At 39.4% G+C, this 12,664-nt stretch overlaps 1 protein-coding gene across 1 annotated transcript in view; it reads left to right on the forward strand.

The window, feature by feature from the left end:
* Positions 1 to 11,954, forward strand: part of LOC122838307 (gamma-aminobutyric acid receptor subunit gamma-3) — a 35,912-nt gene extending 23,958 nt beyond the window's left edge. Inside the window, exons 6-9 of the mRNA XM_044128859.1 lie at positions 3,420 to 3,557; positions 4,437 to 4,589; positions 6,945 to 7,144; positions 9,492 to 11,954. Coding sequence (XP_043984794.1) covers positions 3,420 to 3,557; positions 4,437 to 4,589; positions 6,945 to 7,144; positions 9,492 to 9,773 — 773 coding nt within the window. The 3' untranslated portion in view covers positions 9,774 to 11,954. The remainder of the gene's footprint in view (positions 1 to 3,419; positions 3,558 to 4,436; positions 4,590 to 6,944; positions 7,145 to 9,491) is intronic.
* Positions 11,955 to 12,664: the final 710 nt, after the last annotated feature.

The raw sequence follows: 12,664 nt of genomic DNA on the forward strand, positions 1-12,664 counted from the left end.
AATGTCAACAAATCATTACAACCCAGAAAGAAAGGTAAAAGAAATTCTATTAATGCTCCATGGGGAGTTCATGTAAACTCTTATCTGTAGGTTTTGTTTATATGTTTATAAAAACACATCAGACAAGAAGTTGATCCTTCATATCAGACAAACTTAAAGTCATTTTAGGGGTGATTGTGGCTCAGAGGGTATCTCAGGCTGCGCTCATACTGCAGCACAAAGCTACCCAATTCCAATTTTTTGTCAAATCTTATTTTTTGGTGTTCACATCTAAATATACGGAGATATCCTCAGTCTCCAGTATGAACTGCAAACGACCTGAAAGTGTCCCGCATGCGCAGTAGAGGGCGCAATAGCGTCAGCGTTCTCAGTGTTCTGCCAACCACCATAAAACGAAGAAGTGCTCAGTGTTTGCGGAAGAAAACAAGGATGCTAACGGTGGAGAATAGCTTGCACATTTAAAGTTGTTGTCTGACCGGAGCAGAATATTAACAACTTAATCCTCATTGTAGCCCGTCATGGTTGTTGTTTTTCTTCCTGCTATCAGGACGCAGAATAGTGACATTTTTGTCGAGTACCGCGTTCATCACACCTGGACGTTACATCGCATTTGAATCAGATACGTATCGGATATGCAAGTGGCCCGGGTCGCATTTGAAAAGAACCGGACCTGTGTTTTTCAGACTGTCGATTAAAGATCAGATACATGGTCACGTCGCAGCACACAAATCTGAGTTGGTTCACTTCAGGCTGCGTTCACACTGCAGCCTGAAGTGAACTTACCTTCTTTGAATAAGAAAGTTGGATTTGATTCCAGCATCAGCTGCTGCTACCAATATGAATATCATTATTATCATCATTACCATGTGTGAACTTGTGCATATTTGTTAGACTCAGAAATCATTTCTAAATACCAAATAGCAAGAACTTCCTACAATGTCCCATGTGGACATTTTCAGGTTTCTGGAGACGTTTTTCGCCATCTTGTTTTTTGCTTTCAGACTGAACTTGATTGGACAGACAGACTTGGAATTATTATTATTATTTTTTATCTTTTACTCTTTTGTCTGAAGATTTTAATTTTTTTCTTACAAGAATACAAAATGTAATTCAAAAAAATTGTCTTCACTATTTAGTGTTGTTTTTTTTATATCACCTACTATGTGGATAATTAAATATCCACATTTAAATGTGTCTTAAAAACCATCGACTCTGTGATTGTGACTCATTCTCCGTCTTCTGTGACATGATTGGTTACTTCCTGTGTTTTGTTGCTCAGCTTTTTAAAGGCTCCCCCGTCCATCAGACGACGATCTCAGCGCTGCTTTGAAGAAAGGAGCTCGGGGCTGAAAATGAGGCGTGAGGTGTGGATAATGTGTCCTCTTGTGGCATCGGAGAGCCATTCGGTGTGATTGCGCCCCATGTAGCCTATTAGGGCTTAAAACCTGCTTGCTGGACTGCCTGGTCTGTGGAAACATCCCGCTGAGATCCATTAGACGCATTTCCTTACCCGAAGATCAGTCCGCATGTTTCCATGGCGATGTCTCTCTTCTCATTTGGAATTTATTTATTTTCTGAGCCGCTGTACCTGTTGGGCTCTGGAACAATCAGAACGCCACACAGATAGCCTACTTCATGTTAATGTTGGAGAGACAAAAGAGACGAAGGCGTGTTTAAAAATCACATCAGAAGCAAAAACTACTCGAAGCAGGGATACTATAAAAGCTACTTTAATCCAGGTTTTACAAATTGATACTTAATCTCAACTAATTCTTTACTATTAAAAATAAATGGTTTACAGATGTCTCAGTTGTGTAGCCTATTTTTGACAGATATGTAACGGGATAAAACTCTTGAATTGAGCTGCAAACAGATTTTTATCAAAGCCGACAGATGTCAGCGACTTTGTTTCCCATCTGTTCTTGAGTTTCTGTAGATCGTTGAAAGAGTTCAGATCTTTTTGTTTACTTGGTGCTGCCAGGCTGTATTTCAGTGGTTCTTTGAAATGTCGCTGTTGTCCCGTATTTTCTCCAATTACAGATGACCCTCTGTGTGTTGAGCCACGGTATAAACATGAAATGCATTTTTATCTTTTTATTTCATTTATTTTTTGAAAAGGGGATAATTTTTGATCCAGTGTAACCTCACCAATGGTGCGTTCACACCAAAACGCGTCCGACGCTTCAACTTCGACAGGCGTGCACTTTGACTGCAGAAGCTTGACCTTTTTTTTTTCCACACCTAGCATTTCGCGCGCCTGGTTTAAGTTCAAAGTCCATGAGGAGACGCTTTGAGGGTGCGTCAGCTCTAGCCGTTGTTTTCCGCAGACAGTTCAAATCTCGCCGCGCTAGACGTTCGAAACGCGCTGCCACGGCCCTCGACGCACCTGAACGTAAACCGGACGCTCAGAACGTGTTTGGTGTGAGACGCACCTTGGTCTCAGCTAAAGGATCCAACTGAACTCTGTGACAAATTAATTGGATCCAGTATAATTGATGGCAGATTAAAACTGATTAAGAATGAATCTGGATGTTCAAAGTGTTCATTTGTGCATATTTTATCCAACCAGTTTAAATTTTTTTAGATTTCGTCCTTTTTTGTTGTTTTTGTTCCGTTTAAGATATATATATATATATATATATATATATATATATATATATATATATATATATATATATATATATATATATATATATATTCTGCATTACTGGAGGAAAAAGGCTTTAAATAATATATGTACGTGAACATTTCATCTTTCTTAATCGCCTGTAATTTGTAACAGGTGTGTATACACCTTTGAGTGCTAGTGTATAGTAGAGTGTGTTTTCTGTGTTTGACCCAGTTCGAGGAGAACGAGTCGCCTTCTGAAGGGACTGTGAGCGTCTTGTCAGCTCTCTCTGATTCCAGAGAGGTTCAATCAAACGAGACGAGACGCGTGAACGTGACGTTGGGTCCCGATGATTATATGTCGTCTGAAATTTTTTTCACTTATAAATCAGGAGTATTCTCATAAACTGATCATTATCATCTGCTGAATCTCCAAACCAATCATGCAGTGAGTGTAGTGATGAAGTTGTGCTTGATTTAATTAAATAGGTAGCGTTAAGTGGGGATTAGTTGATGAATTTTGATGGATTAGAGGAATATTTTCCCAACAATTCACATTGTTTATTTACAATTGATTACGTTAAATCACTATCAGGCAATATTATAATTCAGTCAGTGTTTCTGGAGATAATAATGTCTCCAGTAGGAGTTTGGCAAAGAAACCCCAACATTAACCTGCAACCACTGATTGTAAAAACCCTCTCAAGGCTCGGCTCGCGTTGTGCAAAGTTTGAGCCGCAAAACCATTAGGATGTGCCAGGTAGCGCCAGGGGTTACAAACACTCACAAACACATGCTCTGTGTAATTCTAGACGGATACTCGCAAGACGAGATGATTTACAAGTGGAGGAAGAACTCGGTGGAGGCGGCCGACCAGAAGTCCTGGCGTCTGTACCAGTTCGACTTCATGGGCCTCAGAAACACAACGGGCGTCATAAAGACAATGGCGGGTAAAGTCTGACGCTTACGACCTGGAGACGTTTTGCTGATCAGTGTGGACACGCTTGAGACGGTTCCATCTGAACACCAAAACGCTCCTTCAAGTTGTAAAGATTTATGAGCAGAACCATAAATGGGTCCATGTCAGGCAAAAATATGAAGGAGATAAGATTAGCATGGATGGTTCACTTTCAGAACTACATGTCTAATAAAAATAAAAAGAGATTCATTTCAAAATTTTGCACAATATTCACATTTGTAACAAAAAACTAACTGGTGTCTAAGGAACTGCATAAAAATGGTCAGACTATAAAAGGTTTATGCTGCCGCTGTATTTCTCTTCTTGATTGTGCAGAGACGAGAATGAAACAAGTTTGAACTCAGTAACGAAAATCTAACGTTGCAGATAACACTGTTTTCTTAATAGAAAAACATTAATGTGTAAATACTTTAAAGTTAATTAAATTAGAAAGCAGAATTTAAATCGCTGCATCAAGTTTATTTCTGTATTTATTTCTGACCCTGAATGATATGAATCATGATGTGTTTTTAGTTATTGTATGATTTTCACCGGCAGCAACACGCTTTCCTATTAGGGCGTCACATTTCTGGACACAACACCGGACACGGCTCACGTTTTCTGTTAGGAAACACAAGCGATCTGCACGATCAGAACGACACGTCTGGACATCATGTGGGATGGAAATGACAAGATTCATATAAATGGTTTAGATTAACACAAACAGTAAGAAAATCTGTGTTTGGTTTTTTACCGGGAAGGTTTTCCAGGTGCGACTCACATACTCAACTCTTCTGCTCGACTTTCATCATTTGCAATTTGCTCATTTTTTACACGTATTTGGTAACTGGTGTAATATCTGTAACCTCAGGTGACTACGTGGTGATGACGGTGTATTTTGACCTGAGCAGAAGGATGGGCTACTTCACCATCCAGACCTACATCCCCTGCATTCTCACCGTGGTTCTCTCCTGGGTTTCCTTCTGGATCAAGAAGGACGCCACTCCGGCCAGAACGGCTTTAGGTCATTTACATTAAGAACAAAATTGCAAAATTTCTACGTTTTGTTGATTTACAATTTACTCATCATCTCATATCACGTTTTCTTTTCCAAATCAGTTTTTTCCATCTTCACCAGCGCTGCTGCTCTCTTGTTCTGCTGCTTTTTATGTTTGTGCATGCCCTTTCTGTTGTTGTGCAGACCACTGGCATTTATAAAGGTAAATGATTTTACTTTTTCTAACTATTGACTTTATTAATCATGTAATTAATTCCTACGCTCATCTGCAACAGCACTGAGAAAAGAGAATGGAGCTCCAACTTAAAAAAAAAATTATGTTCATTTCTGACAGAAAATCAAAGTAAGTTTGTCAAAGTTGCTTTATTTACCTTTGTTTGACATAACAACCTAAACAACATAATACATGTACTTTTCAATTTGATTACTTGTGACTAGTTAACACAACATATTTCAGTTGAATCGTCTGTTTGCTTTTTTCAGTGTGTTTTCAAAAGATGAGCGAGTGTGTGATCGTATTTTATTGATTCGCTGTAATACAAGAGATCTGTCCTGCCAGCAGCCACCACCACCTGCAGTAACGTTTTGAAGAATTTGAATTATTACGAGCTCCAACAACATTTAGTTTCCGTTTGGGATCATTAAAGTATTTTTTGGAATTTGGATTAAACTTGATCTCTGTCGTTTGCGCCATTAGCCAGTACCAGCATCGGTGTTGTGACGCTGTGGTGTCCGTCACCGCGCTCCATCATTATTACACTGGATAAACTGGGAAAAACCGAAGGGGGGAGCTGGGCGCCATTCTGGGATGCAAGAGACAAATTAGCGTCCAGGTGCTGCTAATCGAATGCACTCAATTAAATAATCATCAGCAAGTGCGACCGACTCCAGACCAGCAGGAGTTTCTGCAGCGTACAGGTGTGTGTTGACAAAGTGCCAGCAAGAAAAACATTAGCAAAACGGCTTGGAGACGAAATTGTTGCTGCCCATCAATCCTGGAAGCATTAGAAGACATTCTTCAATGTGTTTGATGTCTATCGTTGGACGCTGAGGAAATATTTAAGTGGAAAACATTTAAGATGGCTAGCTGGCAATCTTTTTGGTAAATTCCCCTCAGATCAGACTGTCTGGAGGTTGTAGATGGAAGAGCTCCGTCTCTGACGTTATAGGACTTAGTTTGCATGATAAACGGTTAAGTTCCTGACGTCTACATCAGATAAAGACTGAAATATCACGGTTCGCTAGGAAGAGTTGCCAGGAGAAAATCTCAAATCTCAGCTCAGGTGTGAGAAGTTGCGTCTAACGGCATTTTCACACCTGATATTCTGGTAAATTAATTTCAATTGGGGACCAAAGCTGCAACATTTGCTACATTTCCATCTGCTGCGTTTTTTTTCACACTGCGCTGTGTGAAATAACCTAAATAAATTGAGAAACCTGTTCCACCTCCTTGCCTGTGGTGGCGCTGCAACAGGGACGCCTGATTGTAATGACACGGAAACCTCTGAAGAAGACATGAGCGCAACTTCCTTCTACACAAATTATAACCATAAATTGAGTGGTGTCAGGTTTTAGTGTTTGTAGGATTTCTCTTTTGTCTCTTTTTCCTGCTGGCACCAGACTCTTAGCGTTTGTTTAGGTTGTATTTACCCAGAATGCCCTGCGTTACAGTCCGCTTCCTGCTTCTGGAGCGGTCTCTGGTCCGCTCAGTGCGTGAACTGTTAAATCGATGTCATATTTAGTTTCTATCACAACTTTGTAGGTGAAAAAAAATCCCCCTAATTTCTCTAAAGGATGTTCATCAATTACAATTACATAACAATGCAGGGGAAGATAATGAATGCATAAAATGTCAACAGGTTTACTGAAGAAAGCGATTCATTTCCTGTAAGGTATCAGTCGACAGGGACGCTCTTTGGGTGTTTACCTGCTGCTATGGCAACACCTCCAAATGTTTGGCACAGGAGGATGAGGGCAATCACAGCGGCAGCCCAGGGATAAAGGAAAAGTGAGATGTCAGCTGGTTACTATGGGAACATCAATGAAACAGTAACAGATGTTTTATTTATTCATGTTTTTTTCCCATCCTGACCGCCGTTAAAACTCATGAAGGTAAAAACTTGAGTATAAAAAACTGAAAGATCTTCTCATTGAGTGCGTCTCTACGAGCTCATTGGGTTTTAAAAAGTTTTCAGTTTTCAGCCTTTTAATCAAAACCGCAGCCCGAAACGCAGATCGACCCGAAAAAGTGTACATTTAAAAGTTACTTAGCTCTTTGGACTGTGATTTTGTTAAATAATTAAAAAAAAACAGTTATTTTGCTCCAACTGAATACATTTTTTCCCCTTTTCGCTCTCTCAGGGATAACCACAGTCCTCACCATGACCACTCTGAGTAGTGTGGCCAGGACGTCGTTACCCAGAGTGTCTTACGTCACCGCCATGGACCTTTTCGTCACCGTTTGCTTCTTGTTTGTGTTTGCTGCCTTGATGGAGTACGCAACATTAAATTACTACTCATACAACATTCAGAGGCCGAGCTACATGGAACCTAAAAGGCTGGTGAGTTTGGCCTCTAAAGTAAAGCTTTTATTCAAAGGTTTTCCACTAGAATTAAAACCACTTTGGGATTTACGCATCCGTCCTTTAATTTGACTCACCAGAGGTTGTGGGTGTTACAGCCCTCCAGTGGGATTTTATATATAATATAGAAGAACTACAGCATACCTCAAGCCCCAAATGTTAGCGTAGCCACGTAGCCGAAACAAAAATTTGTTTATTTAATTCTATCAAAGATCTACAGCGTCTATAAAAAGTAGTAACCCCCTTGGATGTGCTGCCTTTGTATTGCTTTTAAAATCAATCAACAAAATGTGGCTTTAAGGACGAAAAAGAATGACTAAACAAAATCCCCTTTAATGCAGAAGCTAAAAAAAATTGTTTTCCTCATACTTTTTCCATTGGTTTAGTTGATTTTCTGGAGATGAAAAGAAAAACGTTTGTTTTCTCGAAATCATGATATGATTGGTGTGGATGTTGAGTTTGACTCCATCCTTCAAATTACGTGCCATTTGACTTATCGAGATTAACTCGACAAAACCATTGGGAAATTAAGACGTCATCTTGAGAAAACCATTGGGGAAAGGCGTAAAACTGTCAAAGTCAAAACTGATTTCAACAAAATATGGTCAAAAAATATGATGAATGGACGCGGCCGTTGCAGGTTCGATTCCCGGACCCGACCGACATTTATCACATGTCTTCCTCCCTCTCCTTCCCCCTTTCCTGTCAGCCTACTGTCATATAAGGGACACTAGAGCCCACAAAAGACCCCCTGGTGGGCAAAAAATAAATATATATATTTATGATGAATTAATAAATATTCATCTGTTGGATAAATTTATGTATTTGGTAAAGAGAGATCAAAAGTTGAAATGGAATAACCAAAAAATCCTTTGTCACGTACTGTCATTAAGCTCAATTAATTTGGAGCAAATTCATTCAGATTCTATATTTCTGCAAAGACGGGGAACATCTTAAAGCAAAAAAAACATGAATCTATATTCCCAGTAGAACGTAAATTACATTTAGACATTTATTTTTTACCTCACAAACTTCCACTTGTAACATCATATAACACAAATGACTCCGTCATCCACCCAGACAGCCCCACTTTTACAACAATGAAACCCTCCCCCCACTTAGGAGACACAAAGTCTACGCCGTACCGCTTCATGCCATTAGTGCATGTAGTGATTCATCATCTTGTCGGTGTCAGGGTCACTACAGACTGTGGCGTACAGTCATCGTAAACTACAGCGTAGTTTTTCCAACACAAATCAATTACAACAAATGTCAATTCCTGAAGCTACGGAATCGTGTTATTATTCTGTCCAGATAAAATGCAACTCCAAGTTACAGATATTTTTCACTGAAGCAAGATTACAAGTAAATTGATCATAAAATATAATCTCAGATTAAATTAACGAATGCAAAACATTTGTCTTGGTTGCTTGAAACATTTCTAAGAATTCAATGCCATTAAATTTTTATTAGTTCTGGGACTGCACCACACCAGGTGTTCTTCAAACTTTGGGTACTTTTTTGATGTTACGTTTTGAGTAACTGAAGGGGTTAAATTAAAATATGCTCCGTCTGTCCGGATTTGTAAACAATATATTGTTCTGTTTGTTGTTCGTTTAATGTAAATATTATTGTTTTGCTCATCATTCTACAGTTGTGCTTTCCCAGAAATGGTTTCTCACATTTTAGTTTTACCCGTCTCAGGGTTTCCCTCAGTGTATTATAAGCCTGGCGGGCCACCAGGCTTTGCTTGTGCCCCCACCAGTCTGAGCTTTGCTTTTTTATTTAAGTTTTTTTTTTTTTTTACGTTTGCATTTTTTAAGACTTTATAGTTGGTATTAATCATCCAATCTTTTAATGACACCTAATTATCAAGTAGTATCTTCGAATTTCCTGTCAACTTTAAACATTTCTTAACTCAGAAACGCAGCAAGCCGCTGGATGAAAGACTGCCCTGCCACCCAACCACCAGGGTTAGCAAGTTTTCAAGGGGAAACTTTGCCGTCTTTCAGCAGTCTGTCATTCATGGGTCATGGTTGGTCTGGTTTGGTATTCTGTTGCACTAAACTTAAAGATTGGGATCAGCTGAAACCTCCCGGTCCGCTGGATGACCATGACAACCACATGACGGTCCTGATCAGGATAAAACTCTGCAGACTTAACGAACCTCAGCACCCACTGTATGTAGAGTTGGTCCTGTGTTAGCTAGGCGGGGAGGGAGCTTGGCACGGCGTATAACAGAACTGTTCATTTTCCTAGAAACTCAACGTATTTTTTTTTTAGCTCCAAAACATTCAATCTAATTTTCCAACATCTTGTGTTTCAGAACTTCTCTGTGCTGGACGTGAGGCCTCCTCCGCACACCGTCATCGCTCTAAACAACGCCATGTACTGGCAGGAGTTCGAGGACGCCTGCGTCTACGAGTGTCTGGACGGGAAAGACTGCCAGAGCTTCTTTTGCTGCTTTGAAGAATGCAAAGGAGGCGCTTGGAGAAGAGGGAGAGTCCACATAGATCTACTGGAACTGGACGCGTACTCGCGTGTGCTTTTCCCCACGTCCTTCTTGCTGTTCAACATTGTGTACTGGGTCGGATATCTCTACCTTTAGTACAACGCACTCGGCAGAACTGGAATCAAAAGTCAGAAAGTAATGGGCTTTAGTAGTGATGTATGGTACTGTGACAGCAAATAAGCTCTTTGGAAGGAGCTACCTGGATAAGAGAGCAACACCCGGCCTGTTTCTGCTGTGGGGACCTTAGGCGTGAGAATCCAACACAGCAGAGTTTCCCTTTGTGTGCTGTGTTGACTCAGAAAGGACTGTTAGGACAAACGGGCAGCAAGCTGCACACCGGGACTCCAGTCTGCTCAGGCAGGTAGACGGCTCTGTGTTGTAGGAATACTGTTCGCCTGCCGTCGGTCGAGTCCAGCTGATTATCAAATCCAAGGACACACAAACCGTTCCTAGTGCCTTCCTTTGGAGGGGTAGATACTATCCGTAACAATAATCAGGGAGTTATCATTTATAGAGTAGATCAGAAGAGCCTGGCTTTGACTGATTATCAATACGTTTATGAAGTAGTCACGTGGTACAATAAACACACTTATTATTGGAATATCTTCACCGTTACTTTCAGCTATTTGATGGGACTAGCTATGAGGTGTTACCCGTATCAAGGTTTTACATTTTTGTAGTTATATTTGGTTTTACAGTCCTTTTAAAACCCTTTGTGTCCCAAATTTAAAAATGTCCACCTGGATATTTTTACTTACTTTAATTCTACACAGTTCTCTAAATGTCCTGTGACTAAAATAAATTACCGTAATAACCCGATATTGGCTGGAAAGCGCAATATCTCCTCGTTGGAATTTTTCAGATAGCGCTACGTGTGGTGGAATTACGGTACTGCATGTTTGGCAGGATCACTGGCGCTCGATGCCAGAGAAAGCTCCGGAGTAATGTGTGTTTATTCTGACGGTGTGGATCATAGAAAAATGCAACCTGTCCCCTCCCCCACCTGTTACTGCACGATGCAGCAGGTTGAATGGAGGCTGCTACCATTTTGCTTTTGCCTACAAGACAAACTCAACCGTTTAGAAATATTTCTGGACTTGAGAAACACCCAACACCATATGATCCGCTCAGCGTCCCATTAATTTAACTCAGATGGTCCAATTATAGCACATCAACTGTTAGACTTGACATATTTATTGGGTGTTTATTCTATAAACAATAATCGTAATTATAAGTATGCTGCTTCAACAGAAGTATAAATAGTTGTTGCTTTTCCATTTACACAGTTATGTCAAGTTTGACATTTTATAAATTTTTTTTTCACATTACTACAACGATGAATGACACTTTCTACCATTTTTACTCTCGGTTATAATCCATGTTAGTGGCTCTGTTTGTTGGTTTGTTTCTTAAAGGTTAAAATGATTAGGATTTTTAAAGCGTATTGGTTTTAAACATGTTAATTTAAGGCAGATGGATGGACGCCATGCTAGTGTCGACTCCATATTTCATTCTGTGAGGTGTTGATGTAGGTTTTCGGTGTATTTAGGTTTGTAACGTCAGTTTCTTTCTTGCTTGTTTTCTTATAGAGATCGTTTATTTAGTTTAGTTCGTTTCAGATTTGTATTTGGTGCAAACAGATAACTTGCCTTAAAACAAATATACATAAATGTTTAGTCTGAAAATGGTTTGATATCACTCAGTTCCACTCATCAAATGTGACCAAGAAGTACAAAAACACACTTGTGACTTAGACCCACTTTCTACTGGAAGTATTTATTTTTTACTAAAGGAAACCTCCTCACATTGTGTTTTTCTTGCATACCAATTGTAACTCATGCAACACAAAATCATATACACACACAGAGACTCACACACACTTAAATGAATAAGTAAGGAATTGTGTAAATCTGTTAAGGATCTTAGGTGAAATCTAATAGGATTATCTGTGGGCCCAATCACATTTATTGGGCCCCATCGTTGTCGCCTCCTGATTTTCTTGCATGCAAACAACTGACAATTATCCTGATCAGGTTTTGCCACATTCGGAGATTGAATGATTGTTTTAATAGAAGCTGGTTATATAGTAATTTAATTTTCCTATGTTCTCACTCGACGCTGACATTAGATTAACCCACTCAGCTGAGGAGAACACCGGATTTACCTCTGAAAATAACCGTAGGGAGGCGAGTTGTTTTTTTTTTGTTGTTGTTTTTTTTTAACAAATCGTGCTTTTTGCTACAGGCAGAAAACTTTATCACACTGCAAAAACAGTACTAGTTTCACTGGCAGATTATTTTACTAATAAGACATTTTTTCCATGTTGTAAGTGAAATAATCTGCCAGTGGAACTAATACTTTCTTATAAATAAATAGTACGGAAATATTGACCTAAAACAAGCTCCCATATCTTGCTGAAAATGTCCTTTTAGTTAGTTTTGTCTTATTTTGTCAGACTCATTTTGGTTTTGGGTCAAATCAAGATTGTGAATGCTCTTAAAGGGCCGGTTGTGCCAGAATGTGTCGATAAAACCTGTTCCCAAACTGTTAGAATATCAATGAATTCTTAAAATTAAATAATGTTATTGGACATCTTTTCAGTCCTTCCAGGGTTTTGTGATTCTTTATTTATATAAAATCAAAATGTTTGTGGTACTAATTTGGAAATATTTGTAATATTTCCGCTTATTTATGACAGTAAATAGAACTTTTCAGATCATGGACTATAATCTGGCATCAATTAAGGCTGAGGCAGCTGTTTAGTGCAAGTCAGAAAGTTTTTGACAATTTTTTAGCAACATCTGCAATTAACTCCCAATTATTTGTTCACACACAAAAAAAATTGTGGGGCACATCCTGTACTGTATGCGCAGTACAGTACAGGATGTGCGCAGTGGCCGGTTACCGCGGCAATTTTAAAGCTAACGACCCTCAGCCTCTCTTTTTACTCCTAGAACTAGCATGTATGAAGACTGATTAACTAATCA

Source organism: Gambusia affinis, linkage group LG10, assembly GCF_019740435.1.
Source record: "Gambusia affinis linkage group LG10, SWU_Gaff_1.0, whole genome shotgun sequence".
NCBI lineage: Eukaryota > Metazoa > Chordata > Actinopteri > Cyprinodontiformes > Poeciliidae > Gambusia > Gambusia affinis.